This window comes from Phoxinus phoxinus (assembly GCF_949152265.1).
Source record: "Phoxinus phoxinus genome assembly, chromosome: 3".
In the NCBI taxonomy this organism is placed as follows: Eukaryota; Metazoa; Chordata; class Actinopteri; order Cypriniformes; family Leuciscidae; genus Phoxinus; species Phoxinus phoxinus.
Window position 1 is genome coordinate 47399934 of NC_136878.1, and position 26094 is coordinate 47426027.

A 26094-nucleotide genomic window follows, 5' to 3' on the forward strand; every position below is an offset into this window, starting at 1 on the left:
TTAAAACAAATAATTACATTTCTGCAAAGGTCAATTTTATAGAAAAAAGTTTCAATTATTTATTTTCTCCATTTGAAAACATTAGACTTTTCACATTTATTTTGCATATTGATAACATTAATGTTGGTGCTGATGCTTATAAATGATATGTATAATTTATATGTAAATAATATAAATGTATTTGTCAACTGGGAGTATTAAGCTACACTAAAATAGCTATGATTATTTTTTCCAGGTCGTTTAGATTTAGATTGTTTTCCCCAATTGATTAGAATAATTGTTGTGCTTTATTTATTTGTCCTGTTTGTTTACATCAAAGCTTTCGGTAACAGTGCACTTCATATTGTGCACTCAGACCCGTCTATTTATTGGTGTATAAATACGTTTTTATTATTATTTTTGTGTACAGGAGGGAGTGATTGTTATAAATGAAAGGGTTTGTTCAGTTCAGTTGGTTTGTAATAAATATGTCAAAAACAGAAGTATAACAGTGAATAAATATCGGTTATCGGGCACATAAACATGCAAATAATCGGTATCGGTTTTAAAAATCAATATCGGTCGATCACTACAAGCGATGCTTCATTGTGTTCAGTGTGTGTGTGAAAAGAGCATTAGCAATTACAGACACACTTCAGCAGAACATGACCAGCTCAAAGTGTCCCAATCATTTCTGCTCCTGAATGTTACTGGTAGTCACTGTATGAAGAATATTTGGGTATAATATGTCACAGTTTACTTTATTTTGCTCTCCTCATTTACAGAAATGAACTATCATGTCCTGATCACACTCTAAAAGATTATATCTGGTGTCTGAATAATTTTTGTTTTGAATGTGTTGCAGCTCCGAAGATGAACATGGACAGTGCCGATAGCACAGCGCTAGCCACAAAAACAGTGAAGCACGGAGCCCCGCCCACAGAGAAGGCCACGCCCACTGAGAGGGCCACGCCCACCACAGTCCCCGCCCCTCAGGCTGCTGCCAGAGCCGCCCTCAGTAGACACATGACCAGCCAGAGACCAGGTGCAAACACACCATCCGGCACGTGTTCACCACATACATCAAACATTTAGAGCTGGTCTTTAGTGTTGTCAGCTAGGGGTGTAGCGATACCCTCGTGTCACGATACGATATTATTGCGATACTCCAAAACATATGATAAAAGGTTAACAAAAAATTAACTGTTGATTAAAATGCTATTGATATTACAGTGTGTGTGTAAATGAACAGGCCAGGACCATAGAGACACCAGAATAACAATATTCATGATTCTGAAGCTGAAAACAGAATTATTTTAGACGAATATGCTTGATCTCTGTCACTGACTACATATATTTAAAATAATGTAGTTTTTACAGGTAACATCAGACATTTGGCTTTATCAGGACACACACATATCCATTATACATTATATTCAACATTTATATTTAGCAGTTTAATGTAGAACTGACACTAGAACTTTTTCTCACACAGTCATTTTAATTTTGGGTTAACTTTCCACGACACGTATAGTTACATTTTTGTATTGCGATATATCGTGACACGATATATTATTACATCCCTATTATCAGGTTTTTATAATAATGCATTATATCAGATGTGTTTAATAGTGTGTGTAAAAGTGTGTCTTTACACTAGGGGGCGCCAGACACCATATATCAGACCCACAACTGCTAAAAACATCAGTTTTCTCTCGAATTACTGTTATAATACACACTACACCTCAAAATATTGTTGGTTTTCAGACTTTAAGGATGCGTTAAATTGATTAAAAGTGACTTCAGACATTTATAATGTTACAAAAGATTTATATCAGATAAATGCTGTGCTTTTGAACTTTCTATTCATCAGAGAATCCTGAAATAATAATAAAAATGTAAATAACACTGATAATAATCATAAATGTGTCTTGATCATATTACACTGATTTCTGGAGGATCATGTGACACTGAAGACTGGAGTAATGATGATAAATTCAGCTTTGATCAAGGGAATAAATTACACTTTACTGTATATTCACATAGAAAAAACATTATTATTCCAAACTTCTGAACAGTAGTGTAGAAAAAAGTTGTGTAAAGTATAATAGAAATATCATATAGATTAGGTTTTTGTTTTAATAGACGAATGTATGAGTGCTTTTCACAATATAATCTTGCATTATTGACATTGCGTGAGAAGCATTATATAATAATAACTGATGATTTATCTTTGACTGATTCTGTGCTCACATTCACAACACTCTCAGTTGATCAGAAATGTGCCTGTATTCATTTAATATCATCAGGAAAATCCCTTCACGAGCACTGACACACACACACACACACACACACACACACACACACACACACACACACAAGCTCTTGAAGCTCCGCCCGCTCTGCCGGGAGTAGCAGCTCATTTGCATTTAAAGGGACACACACAAAACGGTGTGTTTTTGCTCACCCTCAAAAAGACAATTTTAACATGATATATAAAAATATCTGTGGGGTATTTTGAGCTAACACACACACACACACAGTCACACACACACACACACACACTCTGGGGACATCAGAGACTTATTTTACGTATTGTAAAAATGGGCATTACACCACCCGTTTAATACCAGCATCACGTCCGTTCACGAGCCGGTCTGATCTGTGTGTGTCTGTCGTGTGTAGGAGCGAGTTTGACCGAGTCCGCGCTGAAGACGGTTCCTCAGGTGGTGAACGTGCAGGAGCTGAAGGACAGAGGTCCACACACACCGGTGTCCACCGTCATCAGGTGAGAGAGGGGCATTGTGGGCCGAATACAACGCTCCGCTTCAGAACAGATTGAAAATGCATCAGGACTGCATGATAGTCAGCAACCCGTCAAAATAAAAGTTTAATGGTTCATCATTTAAAAATGAAGTCAGAAATATTAGCATTGTAATTCTACAGTTGTATTTAAAAAAAAATAATTAAACAAATAATTCTAAAAAGGACTCAAATAAGGATTAAAATATATATTTTTTTTACAGCTTTTTAAGCTATTTTTGTTTTGCACTCCCCAACAAAATCACCTCTATTGTTTAAAGTCGTGTAGTCAATCATTTCGTCTGTTAAAACTCATCTTTGATCACCATATTGACATATTTATGTTTTTTCCTTAAAAATGCTATAAAATATCTTGACACCCTCGCCTCATTTAGTATGCGCGGCTCTATGAATATGCAAATGAGCCCCGCCTCCACTCACGCACTCACTCAGAGATCCACTGGTGGACGATCACACGTTGATCTGATTGGTCAAGGTAGTGTGTGACGTCAGAAACACCAGCGATTTCAAACCGTGTTTTTGAGACTGTCTTTGGTTCACTGCAGTTTTAAGCAGAAAATACTCAGCAATGCTGTCCACTTATGAACTTACACATGGTGTGTGTTAAAGCAGATTAATAACACCACACACACACATAAACTACAGTACAAGCTGGACTTTGAAACGCAATCATGCAAACCCTTGAATGTTGTTTTTGTGGAGGTTTGTGTCACTCGCTCACGGCAGAAATACACTCATTACACATGTGATGTTCATTCGCCGCGCTGTGTGTCTGTGTGTGTGTGTGTGTGTGTGTGTGTGTGTGTGTGTGTGTGTTCTATGAATCTACTCGCACTGTGAAATCCTCTGAAATGAGGTCAGGGTCAGCCTGTGTGTTTATTGTGCGTGCGTGCGCGTGTGTGTGTGTACGCCGTCCTGTTTTAACCTTTTACAAAAGCTCATTTTCCCTCAGGCGTGTGTTCAGACCGCGATCACACACTCTGATGAACAACAACACAAACACAGACACACAGACACAGACACACAGACACACTCACAGAGACACACACACACACACACACACACACACAGAGACACACACACACAAACACAGACACACACACACACACGTCGCCCTATAAGACCATCAAACGCAAATCAACATCTGACATTTGCTGGGCGGTCACATGACCACACGCTGAACATCTGTCCGTCAGCACATCAGTGTGTCGTGCCTCTCCACAGCGGCTCAGTTACAGTGTGTGTGGAAGTTATTAATCTGTCACTGCATATGAATCATAGATGATTGACAGGTGGCTGATCTGTGCAGTGATGATGCGTTCGATGAACTATAATCATAAATCATTGAATCACGTTCAGTGTGAATAAAACATCGACAGCAGATCGAACTAATATACAGTGTTAGAAGTTATCCTTATCGTAGTCATATTTAACGAGTAGTTATTAACATTAATTTGATAGTTATTATAGTAATAGTTATCATTAACCTAGTTATAGTTATTGTGTTAGTTATTATTACAGTAATCGATTACATTATCATTAATGTTATAGTTATCATTAATTATTAATAGGTGACGTTGTTGTAAATTATGCTTATAGTTATTGTTATTCATTAACGTTAGTTATCAATATTGTTAATGTAGTAGTTATAATATATCAATAGCATAGTTGATGTTAATATTAATGTTATAGTAATTATTTATTATCATTAATATTACAGTTATCATTGTTTATGTTATTGGTCGCTGTCATTAACTGTCATTAGTTGTCACTGTTATGTATATAATAGTTATAATTTTACAAATCATTGTAACGTTATCATTAATAGTTAACATTTGTTAAGTTTAAATTGTAGTTATTATAGCGGTGTTATCATTATCATGCAACATTACCATTATACTGTCATCACAGCGGTTAACATTACAGTTATTATAGTTTTTTAATAATAAAGTAATGATTGTTTTTATCACGCATTGTATGCACTATATTATTACTATAGTCATAAAAGTGAATTATGCATAATTACAGCCACCAAACCCATCGTTCACATCAGTTCTCAGTTCCTCCGGTCAGTGTCGTTCTATAGTTCTGGAGAACGAGCCGTCGGTGTGTAGAGGCTTCGGTTGTGCAATGAGACACTGCAGGATGTGAGAGTTTGTGGTCATGATTATTTGACATCACTTCCTGTGTGTGTGTGTGTGTGTGTGTGTGTGTGTGTGTGTGTGTGTGTGTGTGTGTGTGTGTGTGTGTGTGTGTGTGTGTGTGTGTGTGTGTGTGTGTGTGTGTGTGTGTGTGTGTGTGTGTGTGTGTGTGTGTGTGTGTGTGTGTGTGTGTGTGTGTGTGTGTGCTCAAGAGTGTGTACCGTGCAACTTTAACCCAGACACATGCATTATTAACGCTCGAGCTGTTCACCCTGAGACAGTGACACACACAGACACACACACTTACGTTCACTTGCTCACACACACACAATTACAAACACACACACGCAAGCAGTCACACACACACTTACGTTCACTTGCTCACACACACACAATTACAAACACACACGCAAGCAGTCACACACACACTTACGTTCACTTACATACACACACACAAGCAGTCACACACACACTTACGTTCACTCACTCACTCACTCACTCACTCACTCACTCACTCACTCACACACACACACACACACACACAAGCACAGTCACACACACTTCTGTTCACACACTCACTCACACTTACAAACATACAAGCAAGCACACACACACACACACACTTTACGCACACACACGCAGGCAAAGTCACACACACACTTACGTTCACTCACACACACACACACACACACACACACACACAGTAAGTGATTTTGGGAAAAGAAAGATCCAGAGGTTTCCTTGATTTCTGCAGTTGCTTATTGGCCAATATATCAGATATCGTGCGGTTTATTTTAATGATGTGTAAGCGACTGTGCCAGACGTCACTCAGAGACAGTCACGTGACTGAAGATTAACCAATAATATCATCAATTGAACATATTGTGTGAAACTAATAACTATGACTTTACCAAAAGTGTGTGTGTGTGTGTGCGTGTGCGTGTGTGTGCGCGCTTACTAAATGAAGCCTACTTTACAGATGCCTCAACTTTTTTAATTATTTTTACTTTCCTATGGCAAACTGCATTTTAGATATTCTCATTCTTCACGAAACTCGTAGTACACCACATCAAGTGTGTGTGTGTGTGTGGCAGAGATTTGCCCTCAGGACACACTCCGCGTGATCTTCCTCTGCTCAGACGTGAACGCAGAACATCAGAGCGCTTTTATTCAGAATGTATCCCAGCATACCTAAACACAGAGACATCATCTGTAAATATGGGCTTTTCAAACACACACGCCCTCACTCACTCACTCACACACACACACACACGCCATCACTCACACACTCACACACACTCACTCTCTCACACACACACACACACACACACTCACTCACTCACTCACTCACTCACTCACACTCTCTCTCTCTCTCTCTCTCTCTCTCTCTCTCTCTCTCTCTCTCTCTCTCTCTCTCTCTCTCTCTCTCTCTCTCTCTCATACACACACACACACACACACACACTCACTCACTCACTCACTCACTCACTCACTCTCTCTCTCACACACACACACACACACACACACACACACACACACTCACACTCACTCACTCACTCTCTCTCTCTCTCTCTCTCTCTCTCTCTCTCTCTCTCTCTCTCTCTCTCATACACACACAAACACACACACACTCACTCACTCACTCACTCACTCACTCACTCACTCTCTCTCTCTCACACACACACACACACACACACACACACACTCACACTCACTCACTCACTCTCTCTCTCTCTCTCTCTCTCTCTCTCTCTCTCACACTCACTCACACACACACACACTTCGATTAGTTTTCTCAGATGAAATGCTATTGAAGTGACTCTCAGATCAGCTCTGGACGTGTTCATGTCATGTTGTGCTCGTATAGTGAGACTTCAGGTGTTTAATATTCACGATCATTCGTCCACATTGCCATGTGATTAGGTGTACATCCCTACTTATGAGTTATTCATCCATAAAGGGCCAAATTCAGTGTCAGTTATGCTTTAATTTCCATTTTTATGACTGGATTCTGCAATGCCGTCCGTGTTTTTGCAAAGCAGAGATCATAGAGTTGTTCTCCTAAGAGTCTTAATGATCATTGTGTGTGTGTGTGTGTGTGTGTGTAGCGCGTCTGTTCCAGCGCCGGCGGCTCAGGTGGTCCAGCAGGTTCTGGCGACGGTGGAGGCCAATAAAGTGAGTCTCGCATGAGAAACTCTACAACTCTAGGACACATCACACTCAGAAAATGCTCTTCTCACTCAGTGTGTGTGTCTCGTTTCCAGTCCAAATATCTAAAAATTTATAAATCAAGATGCATTTACTAGATGAGGAAAATACCATAAGATATTATGTCTTGTTTTCTGGGGAAATAAATCAAAATTAAGTCAGTTTTTGCTTAAAACTAGCAAAATGATCTGCTGATGGGGTAAGAAAAAAAATATTGTTACTGTTTGAATTCATTGGCAGATCATATTGCTTTTTTTTTTTCCAGCAACAAATCACTTAATTTTGGTGTATCCGCTGTTTTCACTTTCACAGAGTTCCTTTCAAGCAGCGCTGAAGGTCCAGTCGCCGGCCCAGAACACGTCCTCTAGCTTTGTGTTCGGTACGTGTCAGATCCAAATGTTTTTACTGTCACTTCTGATCATTCATTTTTCCCTCCGGTCATTTTGACACCCAACATTATCGCACTTGAACCACGAATACACAACTTTTTTATGGATGTTTTTAACAAGTTTTATGGATGAAATTTAAAATGGTAACAAATCCTTCAATTTGAGGCCCATAGGAATGCGAGGAATGCTTCAGTACACACAGAAAACCCTAAAAATACTCAGAATTCAAACTAAAAGTGCTAAAACTTTACCAAAAGATTATTTTATAATGTCTACATGTGTATCTGAATGCACACTGAAGTAAACCGACTTTAGGACCCAGCGGAACAGAGATATAAGCCCATCTAGAGTTATGAAATATCATGATATATTATTTATTTCCCACACGAGGTCGGCAAAGACTCCCAATGTAAGATATTTTGAGCTAAATTAAAAGGGTTATGCATGGAATTGTGAGTTATTTTGAATTTCATTTGAAAGAATGTGAGGAATGTGCTTCTAAATTACTATTTATTTATTATTTATTGATCAAATCAAAATTTAAAGTCATTTTAAAGGTACATAAAAAAAAATCCCCCAAAAAATTGCTTTAAAAATAGAAAAAATAATAGAAAAATTAAATAAAATAAGCTTTGTGTAAAAAAAAAAAAAAAAAGTACTCTAATTTTAGGGCTTCGGGTCATTTTGACTGAAAGATCAGAACGCGAGGGAAGGATGAGGGTTTAATGCATCCTTGCTGAATAAAAGTATGAATGTTTAATATTGATCGTGTGTGTACGTGTGTGTGTACAGGTGGAGCAGCAAAACCCGAGGCAGGAGCTTCTTCATCCGCCGGTGAGAAGAACTCCAAGGGCTTCTCGTTTTCTGCACCGTGAGTTATTAAACATAATCATAACTACCTCAGCCTACCACACTACCATTGGTATGATTTTTTTTATGTTTAAAAGAAGTCTCTTCTGCCTAACCAAGGCTGCATTTATTTGAATAAATACAAAAATATTGTTAAATATTATGACAATTAAAAATTTCTGTTTGCTATTTTAATATATTTTCAAATGTAATTTATTCCTGTGATCAAAGCTGAATTTTCAGCATCATTACTCCAGTCTTCAGTGTCACATGATCCTCCAGAAATCAGGATAATATGATGATCTGATGCTCAAGACACATTTATTATTATTATGATGCACCGATTGATCTGCTGGTGACCAGAATTGTCATAATATTTAACAATATTACCATTCATTTTCATTATTTTTAATCAAATAAACAGCCTTGGTGAGCAGAAGAGACTTCTTTTAAAAACGTTAATAATCTCACCGATCCACAGCTCTTGACTGGTAGTGTTGGTCTTCCTGATTGTTATCGATTGAGTCTTGCCTGAAGCGACTGATGTCATGTCTAATGTCTTTATATTTGATTGTATGTAAAAATAAGACTCATATTTTGCTGTTTCGCAGGTCAGCAGGGTTCAGTTTCACATCTCAATCCCCGGACACCAACAACACTCAAGGTATCGTCTCCATTTGAGTCGCGTCTCATTTAGAGATGCAAACATTTGATTTTTACGCACTTTTTTTATCCTTGTAATCGTCAGAAAATGTCCATATTCAGTAGCATTCCCATGGCCAGGAGTCAGTGCTGCATCCATTGAATTAAATATCTTGAATGTAACTCGACACCCTTGCCTCATTTAGTATGCGCGGTTCTATGAATATGCAAATGAGCCCCGCCTCCACTCACTCACTCACTCAGAGATCCACTGGTGGACGATCACACGTTGATCTGATTGGTCAAGGTAGTGTGTGACGTCAGAAACACCAGCGATTTCAAACCGTGTTTTTGAGACTGTCTTTGGTTCACTGCAGTTTTAAGCAGAAAATACTCAGCAATGCTGTCGACTTATGAACTTACACATGGTGTGTGTTAAAGCAGATTAATAACACCACATACACACATAAACTACATTACAAGCTGGACTTTCACCACAGGGGGACTTTAAAATGGTCAAATCAAGCATTGAAAATAAGCTAAACTACTATAAATCAAATTGATTTTAACTTTCTGCAGATTCTGTCAATGGCCAAGTAGTAATTTCTACTTAGTAATCTCTTTTTTCTTTTTCTTCTGATCCTGCAAACAGCGAAGAGTTCTGGCCCGCCTGGCAAGTTCTCCTTCGCTAGCAGTGCCGGATCAAAGATGCCGTTTGGCGGCAGTGGATCCGAGGAGCCTTTTTCCTTTACCCCAAAACTGTCTTCTCCCGCCCCGAGCGTGAGCTCCGCCACCCCGCCTCCAGAGACTCCTAAACTCCCTCACGCTCCCAAAGCCCAAGGAGAAACTCTCGGCTGCTTCTCCGGCTTACGAGTCGGCCAAAGCGAAGAACTCAAGGATGCCTCCAAACCCGCTCTAGGCTTCACCTTTGGACCGCCTGGCAACGGATCCGCAGGATTCACATTCAATTCCGCGCAAATCAAGCCTGCAGAAACTGGAAGTACAACAGCAGAATTAGACAGCGCCACAACAGAAGCTACAAAAACGATTACGCCACAAGGTCCCGCCACGCCTACACCCGCCGCTAAACCACAAGAAGCAGCGGCTCCCTCAATAAAACCAACTTTTACGATTCCCTCGACGACGCTTTCACCGGACGCCACATCCTTCGGCAGTCTTCTCCGCGCACCTCTACAAGAGACAACTCCTCCAACAAACTCCCTGCCTACGACGACGACTTCACCCGAGTTGGCTAAAGAAGAAGCTAAAGAACCTCCCAGTCCTAAACCGCTAACCTTAAGTGCGCCAGTCGAATCGGTCACTGAAGCCGCGGCTCCCGTCATTACAGAAACCATTACAGCAACTTCCAGCAAGCCTCCAACTCCTCCAACTCTGGAGGTCTCGCCCGCACCTCCTCCATCGGTTACTCCACCATCCGACACGCCGACGGCTATATCCGAGCCTCCTTTAGCGGAACCGGTCGCTAATCCCGCTCTTGAGACTATTAGCAGCTCTTCTTTAGCCACTCCTGCTTCCCAAGAGCCTCCAGCAACTTCAACTTCTGACAAACCAGGCTCGATCTTTGGCACTGAAGCTCAAACCATCGGTTTCTCCACAGTCGTCACTACTTCGGCTTCATCCACCCCATCCACAGCCATCACCACTAGCGCAGCTCCTACTTTCGGAGAATCTCCCGCCGCTCCGAGTACAGCGTTCGGATCCACCGCGTTTGGCGCCACTACGACCTCTGGCTTTGGCAAACTTGCGTTCGGACAGAGTCCTGCTGGTTTCGGTCAGCCTGCCGCCTCCGGTACTGCTAGCAACTTCAGTTTTGGTCAGGCGGCGTTTGGCGCTAGCCCTGGGTTTGGGACGCCGGCTACGACCTCCACCACGCCGACGGCCACGGGCGGAGGAGCAGGGATGTTTGGAGCCGCTAGTGCTAACAGTGCTAGTTCCTTCTCCTTCGCAGCCGGCACTGGCACCAGCTCCCCAGCCGCCACTGGAACTGGACTGTTTTCCCAAAGCAGCACTCCTGGTTTCGGACAGCCCAGCGCAGGCTTCGGCCAGGCGTCCATGTTCGGGAGCAGCACCACCACGGCGTCCTCTGGGTTCGGTTTTGGACAACCATCAGGTGGGTTTTTACAAAACGCACTTGACAATCTGTTTACACAAATCACAGGGTAGTTTATTCCGACAAGATAGAGTAGGATGTAGGGTTGGGAATCGAAAATACTTGCTCAGGAATCGTATACCTGTTATAAGATTTTAATTTAAATTCCTCTTATCGATTCCTTTGTGTGCATTTCAATATGACTTTAAACAATTCAAGCTTGAGACGACTCGCATGCTGTTTTCTGTGCACACATATGAAACACAAAAAGTGATTTTTAATTTGATTTTAAATCATCCGCGCGCTGTTTTCTGTCCTGCGTGTGTATCAGTATATTGGATCGGGGCACATTTTAAAGTGACAGCACTAATATTCCTGCTGTCGTCTCTATAATAACACTAATCAAACAACACAAGACAAAGAGAAAATTCACTCGTTCTTGACTGAATAACTTTTGTAACTATATTTGTAATGTATATTTTAATTACCGTATTTTCCGGACTATAAGTCTCATCAGTCAAAAATGTGTCACGTTTTGTACCTTATTGGAATTGAAATTAGGAATCGAAACGATACCCAACCCTAGTCATTACGGAGTTGATCCACTTTAATTATTTTGTATTTTGAGATTGCATTGCCTGACTGAACATTGGCTGTAACGCTCCCTCGATCAGTCTGACTGCTTTAGTAATGCACAGGCTGGAAAAAATAGCAAGCTTCATCAATTCACATCAGAACATAATATGCAGTCTAAGGTAAACCGTACCATCACATTTGCATAACTTCACTCAGCACATTCTTTAGAGTTTAATCTGGCCCGAAACACGCAGAACATAAACAGGTGTGAGTATGGGGGTCAGGGGTCAGTGACTCAGCTGTTTTTAAAGTGCAAGTCACAGGAACTCACAGGAATGGGAGAAGTCCTGCCCTGAAGACACACCCGAGACTGATGCACATTCCCCTGATGGGCTGGAGTCACATCCACTGACCCATGACTACTCTACATGCTCACGACACACACTACAACACTGAATTAGCCCTGTAAACACACTCATTAGATGGCAACAATATATCCTGCGCTATCATTGCTTTCTGTCTTATAAAGTACGATATGAGGAAACGCAAACTATTTCAGACGTTTTTTTGCGACTCTATTTGACTGATTAGTAGTTGTTTAAAAACACCATAAAAAACAACTAGCCTAACTAATATACATATCAGTTGCAGTTGCAAAAAATATATACAGTGGGGAGCAGTATTTGATACACTGCTGATTTTGCAGGTTTTCCTACTTACAAAGCATGTAGAGGTCTGTAATTGTTATCATAGGTACTCTTCAACTGTGAGAGACGGAATCTAAAAACTAAAGTCCAGAAAATTACATTGTATGATTTTTAAATAATTAATTTGCATTTTATTGCATGACATAAGTATTTGATCACCTACCAACCAGTAAGAATCCGGCTCTCACAGACATGTTAGTTTTTCTTTAAGAAGCCCTCCTGTTCTCCACGCATTACCTGTATTAACTGCCCCTGTTTGAACTCGTTACCTGTATAAAAGACACCTGTCCGCACACTCGATCAAACGGACACCTGTCCACACACTCAATCAAACAGACACCTGTCCACACACTCGATCAAACAGACACCTGTCCACACACTCGATCAAACAGACACCTGTCCACACACTCAATCAAACAGACACCTGTCCACACACTCGATCAAACAGACACCTGTCCACACACTCGATCAAACAGACACCTGTCCACACACTCAATCAAACAGACACCTGTCCACACACTCGATCAAACAGACACCTGTCCACACACTCGATCAAACAGACACCTGTCCACACACTCAATCAAACAGACACCTGTCCACACCCTCGATCAAACAGACACCTGTCCACACACTCGATCAAACAGACTCCTGTCCACACACTCAATCAAACACACCTGTCCACACACTCGATCAAACAGACACCTGTCCACACACTCGATCAAACAGACACCTGTCCACACACTCGATCAAACAGACACCTGTCCACACACTCGATCAAACAGACTCCTGTCCACACACTCAATCAAACAGACACCTGTCCACACACTCGATCAAACAGACTCCTGTCCACACACTCAATCAAACACACCTGTCCACACACTCGATCAAACAGACACCTGTCCACACACTCGATCAAACAGACACCTGTCCACACACTCGATCAAACAGACACCTGTCCACACACTCGATCAAACAGACTCCTGTCCACACACTCAATCAAACAGACACCTGTCCACACACTCGATCAAACAGACACCTGTCCACACACTCGATCAAACAGACACCTGTCCACACACTCGATCAAACAGACACCTGTCCACACACTCGATCAAACAGACACCTGTCCACACACTCGATCAAACAGACACCTGTCCACACACTCGATCAAACAGACACCTGTCCACACACTCGATCAAACAGACACCTGTCCACACACTCGATCAAACAGACACCTGTCCACACACTCGATCAAACAGACACCTGTCCACACACTCGATCAAACAGACACCTGTCCACACACTCGATCAAACAGACTCCTGTCCACACACTCGATCAAACAGACTCCTGTCCACACACTCGATCAAACAGACACCTGTCCACACACTCGATCAAACAGACTCCTGTCCACACACTCGATCAAACAGACTCCTGTCCACACACTCGATCAAACAGACACCTGTCCACACACTCGATCAAACAGACACCTGTCCACACACTCGATCAAACAGACACCTGTCCACACACTCGATCAAACAGACACCTGTCCACACACTCGATCAAACAGACACCTGTCCACACACTCGATCAAACAGACTCCTGTCCACACACTCGATCAAACAGACACCTGTCCACACACTCGATCAAACAGACTCCTGTCCACACACTCGATCAAACAGACACCTGTCCACACACTCGATCAAACAGACACCTGTCCACACACTCGATCAAACAGACTCCTGTCCACACACTCGATCAAACAGACACCTGTCCACACACTCGATCAAACAGACACCTGTCCACACACTCGATCAAACAGACACCTGTCCACACACTCGATCAAACAGACACCTGTCCACACACTCGATCAAACAGACACCTGTCCACACACTCGATCAAACAGACACCTGTCCACACACTCGATCAAACAGACACCTGTCCACACACTCGATCAAACAGACACCTGTCCACACACTCGATCAAACAGACTCCTGTCCACACACTCGATCAAACAGACACCTGTCCACACACTCGATCAAACAGACACCTGTCCACACACTCGATCAAACAGACTCCTGTCCACACACTCGATCAAACAGACACCTGTCCACACACTCGATCAAACAGACACCTGTCCACACACTCGATCAAACAGACACCTGTCCACACACTCGATCAAACAGACTCCTGTCCACACACTCGATCAAACAGACACCTGTCCACACACTCGATCAAACAGACACCTGTCCACACACTCGATCAAACAGACACCTGTCCACACACTCGATCAAACAGACACCTGTCCACACACTCGATCAAACAGACACCTGTCCACACACTCGATCAAACAGACACCTGTCCACACACTCGATCAAACAGACACCTGTCCACACACTCGATCAAACAGACACCTGTCCACACACTCGATCAAACAGACACCTGTCCACACACTCGATCAAACAGACACCTGTCCACACACTCGATCAAACAGACACCTGTCCACACACTCGATCAAACAGACACCTGTCCACACACTCGATCAAACAGACACCTGTCCACACACTCGATCAAACAGACACCTGTCCACACACTCGATCAAACAGACACCTGTCCACACACTCGATCAAACAGACACCTGTCCACACACTCGATCAAACAGACACCTGTCCACACACTCGATCAAACAGACACCTGTCCACACACTCGATCAAACAGACACCTGTCCACACACTCGATCAAACAGACACCTGTCCACACACTCGATCAAACAGACACCTGTCCACACACTCGATCAAACAGACACCTGTCCACACACTCGATCGAACAGACACCTGTCCACACACTCGATCGAACAGACACCTGTCCACACACTCGATCGAACAGACACCTGTCCACACACTCGATCGAACAGACACCTGTCCACACACTCGATCGAACAGACACCTGTCCACACACTCGATCATATCAGGAATATTAGTGTTATTATAGAGCAGGAATATTAGTGCTGTCACTTTAAGAGCCACACAGATCTAATATACTGATACACATGAACACAGAAAACAGAGTCTCTCGCGCTTGGATGGTTTGAAGTCATATTGAAATGCTCACAAAGGAATCAATAAGAGGAACTGACTTTTTTTTTTTTTATAACAAGTATCCGATTCCTGACCCTAGTAATGACTTGATTAGGATGCTCTAATACAAAACAAAATACAATTCACAAACAGATCTATTGGTACAAATTTCGCATTTCTCAGAAACAGATTTGGTTCTGGATAGTAAGATACATTTGCAACGTTTATTAAGTTAAATGATGATTTTGCATGCATTTGTTTATAATTTGAGACTGATTGACTCACTTGCTGAAGAATAAACACACATTTGGCGGTATGTTTGATTTCTTACTGTGTTTCCCTCAGGGTTCGGCAGCAGCACCTCCAGCGCCTCGGTGTTCGGACAGCAGCCCGGCGTCTTCGGACAGGTACAGTTCTTACACACACACGTCAGTTCTCGACCCCAATGAGATATTTCCTTTTTTGGAGGCAAATTTCAGGTTTTTACTTTTGGTTTGCCATCAACGCCAGCCAGTGAGACCCAAAGACCTGTTAAAAACCATTCAAATACATCAGTAAGCCACTGGTTGAACCACAGTCACTGGATGGAAAGTCTAAAAACCATCAACCAAAGCAATATGATGAAAGACACGTGTTTAATTACGTTCATGAATCAGATTAAACCGTTCTTCCACTAGTGAAGGGAAGTTCGGATCATTTTACTGACTCTTTTTTCCGAATCATTTCGTTTGTTTAAGTGGCTTTAAATGTTATACTTTCCCCCTGAACACACCCACCTACGCAATCTTGATCATATTCTCAATTAAGAAATCATAATGCCGTCAAAACTAATTTACAGGGAACAAAATCCAGTGATCATGGGTATTGACATGCGGCAGGAATCGTGTTTCCTCACATTTATATGTTTTTAATTTCCACGCCGGGGAAAATACATAAAGCTTTGCCTGTGAACACTTTATATAAATACAATATAGCTCTAAATCCATGCGATCACTAATATCCGTGTTTACAGGTGAAACTGGAAAAATTAGAATATGGTGCAAAAGTTCATTTATTTCAGTAATTCAACTTAAAAGGTGAAACTAATATATTATATAGACTCATTACATGCAGAGTGAGATATTTCAAGCCTTTATTTGTTATAATTGTGATGATTATGGCTTACAGCTTATGAAAACCCCACATTCAAAATCTCAGAAAATTAGAATATTACATGAAATCAATTTAAAAAGAGGATTTTAAATACAGAAACGTCGGCCCTCTGAAAGTAAAGTCATGCATGTTCTCAGTTCTTGGTTTGGGACACTTTTGCATGAGTTACTGCCTCAATGTGGCGAAATAAATTAACTTTTGTACAATATTCACATTTTTCTAGTTTCACCTGTGTATATATCATTATATCATCCGGCCCTAAAACTTGTATAGTTTTTTGTCAGTGTGTATTTAAAAAAATCCAATTATGCAGAATATATGATGGTAAATATTTAATGAGCAAGGTTCGCTATAATGATTCCTGGCTGTGTGTGCGATCTGAAGTGTGTGTGCGATCTGAAGTGTGTGTGCGATCTGAAGTGTGTGTGCGATCTGAAGTGTGTGTGCGATCTGCTTCTGTGGTCAGGCTCAGGCCGGGGCGGGTGTGTTCGGCTCCGGCGCTGGGAACACCTCCTCAGGGTCAGGATTCTTCAGTGGTCTGGGAGGAAAGCCCAGTGAAGACGCCGCCAACAAGAACCCGTTTGGAGCGCCGGCCGCTGGAGGATTCGGCCAGCAGATTAATACAGGTATTAATACACTATTCATAATATGAATACACTCTGCCCAGGGTTATAATAGCCAGGGTTATACTGTTCTTTATAAGTTTAAGTATAGTATAAGTATAGTTATATACTTCAGTCTGGTTCTCATGAGAGCGTGTGGAGAGTCGGGTTGTGTTCACATTGCACATAGTGTGACCCATTAAATATAACAACAACAAAAAACACTAAATAAAATGCAGTAATACTATTATTCATTATTAGATTTTTAGTTTTATAAAATGATAAAAAAAGAATAAATAATGTGTGATAATACTACTATATTTTTTTTAAAATTAGTATTAAATAAAAATACAATTATTTTATAGCACACTTAAAAATACAATGCTAATTTTCTTTTCTTTTTTAAAGAATTCCCACAATTTTCAAACCTACAATCAGCAAGCATTTATTTTGGCGGGTTGGCAGGAAGTACTTTAGCACTGGGTTTAGCACTGGGGATTTAGCACTGGTTTTAGCATGGGTTTTAGCAGGTTTTAGCACTGGCTTTAGCTGGTTTTAGCATGGGTTTTAGCTGGTTTTAGCACTGGTTTTAGCACTGGCTTTAGCATGAGTTTTAGCTGGTTTTAGCATGGGTTTTAGCACTGATTTTAGCACTGGTTTTAGCTGGTTTTAGCATGGGTTTTAGCATGGGTTTTAGCACTGGTTTTAGCACTGGTTTTAGCTGGTTTTAGCACTGGTTTTAGCTGGTTTTAGCACTGGTTTTAGCATGGGTTTTAGCTGGTTTTAGCACTGGCTTTAGCACTGGTTTGAGCACTGGCTTTAGCTGGTTTTAGCATGGGTTTTAGCAGGTTTTAGCACTGGTTTTAGCACTGGCTTTAACTGGTTTTAGCATGGGTTTTAGACTGGCTTTAGCACTGGTTTTAGCACGAGTTTTAGCAGGTTTTAGCACTGGTGCAGTGACTGTAGTGTTCGCTGATTGGCCAAACCCACTTGAAACACCATCACCCGCTATTATTCAAAACACACAGATTATACCCTATACTCCAGAAACTAACTTACGCACATGTAAACAGTGATAGATGAAGCTCTTAATCTTTTACGCTGAGGAGAAAACCCAACACAACTCTGAGGGACCGAGAGACACTGGACATCAACCACACGGCACACGCTAATAACTCTTCATCACTGTCCACTGTCTGTGTGTAACAGTTCTGTCTAATATCGTATTATAAACTGAGGACCAGGAGAATGTGAGCACTGTGTTCTCAGCGCCGCCAGAATAAGTCTCCACGGCCAGCGTGTCTCACGTCACTGCAGAGTTCCTGCTAGCGCTGCGAACACAACAGGAGAACGCTCCTGAGGGAACCAGTAGCTCTCCGGGAAACACTCCTTCCTAGAGCTATCCGGAGCGAACGCCCGTTATGACCGTGAGCGATGGATGTGTGTGTGCAGTGGTGCTGACGCTGTCGTGTGTGTGTTCTCAGGTCCTGCTAACCTGTTTGGGAACAGCGGCGCGAAGGCCTTCAGCTTCTCCAACGGCTCGTTCGCGGAGCAGAAGCCCAGCGGGTCCTTCAGTGCCGGAGCCGGGTCTGTGGCGGCGCAGGGCTTCGGCTCCTTCAGCACCCCCAGCAAACCAGGTCAGACACACACACACACAAACACACACGATTATGGTCACGCCATGTCATAATTACTGTACTTTCAACATGACAACACGTGGCGTTATTATTATTTTTATTATTATTTTTTTATTATTGTTTTTTTTGTTTTTTATTATTATTATCTTTTATTATTTATTCATTTTTTTTATTATGATTTATTGTTACTTTATATATTTTATATATAAACATTTTTTATTATATTTTTTTTATTATAATTGTTTATTTTATTTATTATTATTATTGGTTCTGTTTTTGATAATGAAGATCAGTTAGTCACAAATTGACTTTCACAATCAGCTTGACTCTTTTCTGAAAGCGGCAAGCATTTACATTATCACCAAACCAGGTCTCACACACACACACACACACACCAGGAATATATGCAGCGTCCACGCCATGTCATAATTAACTGTAATTTTAACATGACAACACATGATGGGAACTATACGCGTATATGGTAAAACTATCAACAATGAATCCGTAGCGTCATGTGGTACAAGTAGGAGCTCTCGGGAAATTCCCAGTTTACAAGTAATTGACATTTATGAGGAATTGAACACTTTTTACAAGCTGCAATCTTGTAATTACAACATGGTGTGAACGCTCCTTAACGTATGAAGAGGATCTTATTATAATATTCCCGGCCCTTAATCTGCACGTTTACACACACCAGCCGACATTTGGTTCCGCCAGCGCCAACACAGACCAGTTCTGCACACTCGAGCACTGAACACTGTTGACCAGAACATGTGACCGCTGTCTTATAAACACCTCAGGAACTGTGGACTCTTGTGTAAAGTCCAGCATGATGATGAGATGATCAGTGTAACTCCACAAATGTCTCCACTAACATCCAGAAACTCTGAGTCTCTCCGTAAGGCTGCACTCGCTGCTGGTTACTCTGGGAGTCTGCATGAGTGAGATCGGCCAGTTCTGTTATAGTTTCTGAAGCTCCGCCCTCTTCTGAACGGAGGCGGAGCTTCAGCTCATTTGCATTTAAAGAGACGCACACAAAAAACTGTGTCTTTGCTCACACCCAAAAAGGGGCAAATTTAACAAGATATAATAAATGATCTGGTATTTTGAGCTGAAATTTCAGACACATTCTGGAGACACCAGAGATTTATATCACATCTTGTGGAAAGGGGCATATGTCACGTTTAATACGCTAAAGGCGGCTGTACTGCCGCAGCTAGGGGACTGAATGCCGCTCGGTGGAACACACTTTGATTGGCATTAATGTGTTCAGAAGAAAATAAAAGAAAGCTAACATTGTGGATTTGTTCCTTTGTCCAGCAAAACTTTATTTTCGGGTCCAATTCTCACTTTTAACTAGTTGCTTATTAGCATGCATAGTACTAGTGTATTGACTGTTTATTAGTGCTTATAATGCAGATATTAATCCCTTATATAACATATTCTACATCCCTTAATCCACTCAACACCTAACTAACTATTAATAAACAGTAATTGGGGATTTATTGAGGCAAAAGTCATAGTTAATAGTAGGGCTGTAAACGATTAATCGCGATTAATCGAATCCAAAATAAAAGTTTGTGTTTACATAATATATGTGTGTGTATTGTGTATCATTATTTTGTATATATAAATACATACACATTAGGGCTGTCACTTTTGAGAAAAATCAAATTCGAACGGATATCAAATACCAGCCTATGTATTCGAATATCTATTACCCCCCCCCCCCCCCCCCCTCCCCTCACCCGCCGCGCGCGCGGAGAGAAAAAAAACGTCAATCGAAATTTTACTAACAGTTTGACAGTCATAAACAGGACTCCCAAAATTACACTTATAGGACTCATATCTGCAAATAAACCTTGCCTTTACATGTGCATCTGCACGGTGCCGACCGGTTGTGCAGGAAAGTATATGCAGTCATACGATGTTGGACGCCTGGCGATGCTCTGGCCGTCTGCTGCGTTTCTGGGGGCTGTTTAAACCTGGCCACTTCATGCGTTTGCTCAGATCGGATAGCTATCAAAACGATTCCATTTACACTTGGTCACATAGGCCTAAATGTGGTTTAAACCGGATATAAATCCGATCTTCAATTCCCGCGCTATATGCAGATTTAATGTCACCGAAAGCAACAGATATGAGCTGCATTTTATTGATCATCAGCTAACATCAAAGACTGCAATAAGAGAGAGCGGCAGCCCTGGTAAGATCATTTCGTTTCTTTACTTTTAATCAAGATTATTATTATTGTGTGTTAAAGCGTCTGCGACTTACTTTCACTTTGATTTGCGATAGTTTGCACGTTGGCTTGACGCTTGATGAATAGATCATCTGCGGTGATGCGTGTTGCAGCGCGCCGTCATATCTGACTATAACATACAGCCTGGAACACGCTTTCAAAATAACACGCTTTTTTAAAATAAAAAGCAAACGGTCTAATCATAGACTGTAAAAAATGCGCTAGACATGGCACTTTAAAAACCGAATAGTTTATTTGAAGTTCGATTACGGATATTTCACGTCATGTTCGAATGCATATTCGAATATCGAATAAAAAGTGACAGCCCTAATACACATGCATGTATATATTTGCATATAAATTTGCATTTATATACTGCATATATATATATATATATTTTATATGATTTATATTATATATAAATATAACTATTTTATATATAAATAACACATTTTTCTTAAATATATACATGCGTGAGTGTGTTTATATTTACAAAATAATGATACACAATACACACACATATATTATGGAAACAAACTTTTATTTTGGATTCGATTAATCGTTTACAGTCATAGTTAATAGTGAGAAATTAGAATTGGATCCTAAACTAAAGTGTGACCATTTTTCCTATTGTACCAAAATTGTACCGAACCTTGACTTCGGTGTACCATTACACCTCTATTAAAATTATATTTATATTATTATGATGATTATCAACATTGTTGTATTAATCATATTTTATTATTTTAATTTAATTATTAATATTATTTTATTTTATTATTTTGTTTGTCTTTTTTCTTTTATTATCTTTATCATTCTTGCTATATTTGTATTATTTTATTTGTATTTTATTTATTATAATTTGTATTATTATTATTATATTACTAACAGGACACAGTCTACAAGTCTGTATCTGTGGCTGGAGCAAGATAACATCATACCACGGTCTAAGGGTCCACCAGGGCATGATGGGATGCCTGGGGAAGCGCTAGCGAGGGTTTCGCATCGCATTCATACTGTTCTGTTGCTGTTGCCTTTTTTATTTTATATATATATATATACATGTACAGTTGCAATCGGGATTATTCAACCCCCATTGCAAAAAAAAATGTTTTATTGGCAAAATTAACAGACTTTACGCTTTTTGCAATGATCAAATCAAACAAAAGTAATTGGAATAGCTCAACACAAGTGGTTTCCCCAAATTCAACTGAAAATGTAACTTTTAATGCATTCTCAAAATGATTTAACCCCTTCATGGCAAGCATGTTTAGCACGGAGTAGCACAGCCTTCTGCTGTATAAGCAGACTCGAGCTCCTGGCTGCATTTGTGAGGATCTGAGCCCGGTCCCCATGAGCAATGGCCTCCAGTTCTGGAATATTCTTGGCCGCCTTCAAATCCCACCACAGATTCTCTATCGAGTCAGGTGACTGTGATGGCCACTGTAGAATCGTGCAGGACTTCTTCTGCAACCTTGGGAATTTGAGGTATGCTTGGGATCATTAGCCGCGTTTCCACTGTCGGGCCAGTGCGAGCCAGGGCTTTAAACGGGCCGTGCCGGGCTAATAGCCTCGGCCCAAACACACTGTCGGGCCAGAAGCTCCACAGCGCTTCACTAAACCCCCCCGTAACACGCCTCTCTGGAACCATCTTTTCACCAACAAATGGAAGTTTTCTCTTTTTTAAACTAATCAGAAAGAAATCACTGGAAACGAGCGTGATCGCAAAACAAACATGATAAAAGCGAACGTTTGCTGGCATTTTTGTTGTTTGCTTGAATATTTAAAACCCAAGAATCGATGTTTTACCTCAGGGCTACATTAAACAGTGATGCGTTGATCATAATGAATTAATGTATGTCAAAAGTGCACATTAGTCTCACAGAAATACAGTGGTTTACCGTTAGCTCTATTTCACAAAAGAAAGAGGACAGACTTACTTATTCAGTCGAGGCTGTTTCTGTTTATTTGGCAGTTACAGGACATATTTACATCACATATATGGCGCTTTTCCACTGCACAGTACCAGCTCGCCTTGGCTCGCCTCACCTCGACTCGACTCGCCTCTGTTTGGTTTTCCACTGTGTAAAAGTTGTACCAGTACCTGCTTCCAGGGACTTTTTTTCGTATCACCTCCGGCGAGGTTCTAAGCGAGCCGAGGCGAGCTGAGGCGATACTAAAACGTGACGTGACACACGGGAGACTGCTGATTGGTCAGCGAGAATCGTCACTATTCACTGCGCCATCATTGCAGCGCCAGACGGAGTATCCTGAATAACCCCGGCATTTTTAAATAGTTTTGCCAGAGATTGCGTGATATACCCATTACTAATATTATGTAAAACAGCATACACTCGATTTCCTCCATTGTCCTGTGTGTGTGGGTAGCGGGTGTGTGTCGCGTCGCTATGACGACCACCAGGTACTATTGTGGAAGTACTATGCAATGGAAAACGGAGCGAAACGCGAGCCGAGCCGAGACGAGCTGAGACGAGCTGAGCTGAGTCGAGTCGAGCTGGTACTGGTAATGGAAAAGCGCCATTAGAAAGAATGATCATTTCTACAAATATATGCCAGCAAATATCCGACCTGAGGAGCTTTAGCGCTCTCTCGACTCCCAGTTATATTTCCAGTCAGAGAAACAGAGGAAGCTCCCGGAAAAAAAGTTGCTTTATTTTATGACAGTCCGGTATAAAGAGACGTAGGCTTCTGACAGATCAAATAAAAACATTATTGTGATATCCTTTATGATTGGTCTGATTTCTTCAAGCGTTCATATTTACCATGGTAACAGTTAGCATGCATAGTCTTTTGCATCGTGTATTAATATGTCTACCTTATACGGTGATCAGAATCCACATCGGATCACAAACAGAAGGCATTCAAACATGAACGTGAGTTTTTTGAGGTAAATATGAATGCGCTCCCGGCTCAGGTTGACTCCGCCTCTGTTCGTAACCACTCCTCTAGCCCGATCCGGCCCACTTTGGACAGGTATTCAGAACTTGTGAACTATGCTTCCAACGGTGTCTCTAGGAACATGTAGTGCCTCCGCTATCTTCATTTCTGTCCTGTTCCTTGATTGTGAAGGGCGATGATATCTTCTCGTAACTTCTTGGACATTCTTCAGCCATATTTCTAACATGCAGTCAAACGTGACGCTCCACAAGCCTCTCCAGTTCAGATGTGTCATGTGTTCTGTCTCGAGCACACCTGGCGCCGCTAATGAAGCCTTTGATTAGCGAGACGACGCCAGCTCTGCGGATTTTTGAGACTGCAGAAGTCATTACAAGTTGCGTTTTCAGCGGAAACCACTTGAAACATTTGTTGTGTTGAGCTATTCAGTTAGTTTTGTTAGATTTGTTCATTTTGCCAATAAACCTGATTTGCAATGAGGGTTGAATAATTTCGATTAAAACTGTACAATATGTGTGTTTTGTGCAGCATGTGAATATTAAACGCTTCTCCTGGTCCAGTCTGTACCTCTTTCGGGGACAATAAAGAGTGAATCTGAATCTGAATCTGACCGCTGCTTTCTCAGAGGTAGGGCAAATCAGCGAGTGAAGCCCAGGGGCATCATGGGGGATCAGGGACCCCAAACCAAACTCAACCACATACAAATCTGTCCTCGAGCTGCGTTCACATTACAAGCGACTTTGTCACACGTGAGCAAGTGAGCTCGCCTATTGGTTGCCCAGTAATGTGTGTGAGTGACGTTCACGGATGTTACTCCGTGTTGGAGAACAAATCGGTTTTCTTGTCGCTACAAACCAACGCTTTGGAAGGAAAAGTCGGTAACACTTTACCATAAGGTTCATTAGTTAACATTAAGTATGGACAATAGTTCTACAGCATTTATTGTTGAAATTAATAGTTAATATTCAATCTATACCTATATAGACTAAACACACATGCATGTGCACGCCGGCACTGTTTCCACAGATTCACGTTTTTGCAGTTTACACTAAGATAACATAAACATTTTTTTAAAACTTGTGCCTTGATCCTGTTTCAGAGAGTGTACTTTCGAGCAGCAAACACTGTTATGCGGATGAACGGCCGGAACGCATTCAGTTTTCTGTTAGAACGGTGTCGTGTGAGCGGCCCCTAAGTTAATAACGAATGATCTCTCCAACGGAAGTGAATCAATCAAAACTAACTTTATGTAATCTCTGTTACTGTAATCTCCTGTGATCTCTGTAAAGCTGCTGTGAAACACTCTATTGTTAAAGCGCTGTATAGATGAGGAGACTTGACTCGGCACTGAAGAGTGACGGATCACATGACTCCACTGACTTCACTCCTATTGGTTGTCGCTCCCAAAAGTCGCTCTTCATTTGCGTAAAGTTTAACAGATCTCTGGACACGCCCCTCCGGTCGCTCGTGCGCGCTCTCCACTGAAATGAATGGGATCTTGTGGCGTGTCGCTTGCAGTGTGAACGCAGCATTAGCTGTGAGTCCATCCAGCCACAGCGCAGTCGGAAGAAGCTAGGTGTGGGTGCTTGCTAGGTGGTTGCTAGGGTTTTCTGGGTGGTTGGTATGGTGTTGCTAGGTGGATGCTGTGGTGTTGCTAGGCGGTTGCTAAGGTATTCTGGGTGGTTACTAGGGTATTTTGGGTGGTTGCTAGGGCGGTTGCTAAGGTATTTTGGGTGGTTGGTATGGTGTTGCTAGGGTATTTTGGGTGGTTGCTAAGGTATGGATGGAAGAAAACCTCCGATCCTCTTCCTCAAACCCGGCCAGAGTAAAGAGTGGGCAGCAGGACTCGTCCGGCTGGTAAAGGGTCAGACAGGAGGTGTGGGAAGAAGGCTAGAGAGGATGGGTGAGAGTTTAAACATTCAACATTTTGGCAAAATCCCCTCAATCTGCCAGACTTGCCGACTGCCGCTTTAATATCCGTTTATCTTTCACAATTAGCTTATTTTATTTTTTATTATATGATTATTAATATTATTAGTTTATTATATTT

The 26094-nt window shown here is 41.4% G+C and overlaps 1 protein-coding gene across 2 annotated transcripts in view; it reads left to right on the forward strand.

The window, feature by feature from the left end:
- The window catches only part of nup214 (nucleoporin 214), an 81833-nt gene that overhangs the window by 47350 nt on the left and 8389 nt on the right, over positions 1-26094 (forward strand). Inside the window, exons 23-33 of one of the 2 annotated variants that reach the window (XM_079608698.1) lie at positions 845-1024; positions 2665-2767; positions 7052-7118; positions 7464-7530; positions 8333-8411; positions 9001-9053; positions 9684-11162; positions 15841-15902; positions 17114-17273; positions 18734-18886; positions 22020-22125. In XM_079608698.1, coding sequence (XP_079464824.1) covers positions 845-1024; positions 2665-2767; positions 7052-7118; positions 7464-7530; positions 8333-8411; positions 9001-9053; positions 9684-11162; positions 15841-15902; positions 17114-17273; positions 18734-18886; positions 22020-22120 — 2504 coding nt within the window. In that variant the 3' untranslated portion in view covers positions 22121-22125. Of the gene's footprint in view, positions 1-844; positions 1025-2664; positions 2768-7051; positions 7119-7463; positions 7531-8332; positions 8412-9000; positions 9054-9683; positions 11163-15840; positions 15903-17113; positions 17274-18733; positions 18887-22019; positions 22126-26094 lie in introns of those variants that run through there. The other variant, XM_079608697.1, reaches the window with a different exon arrangement.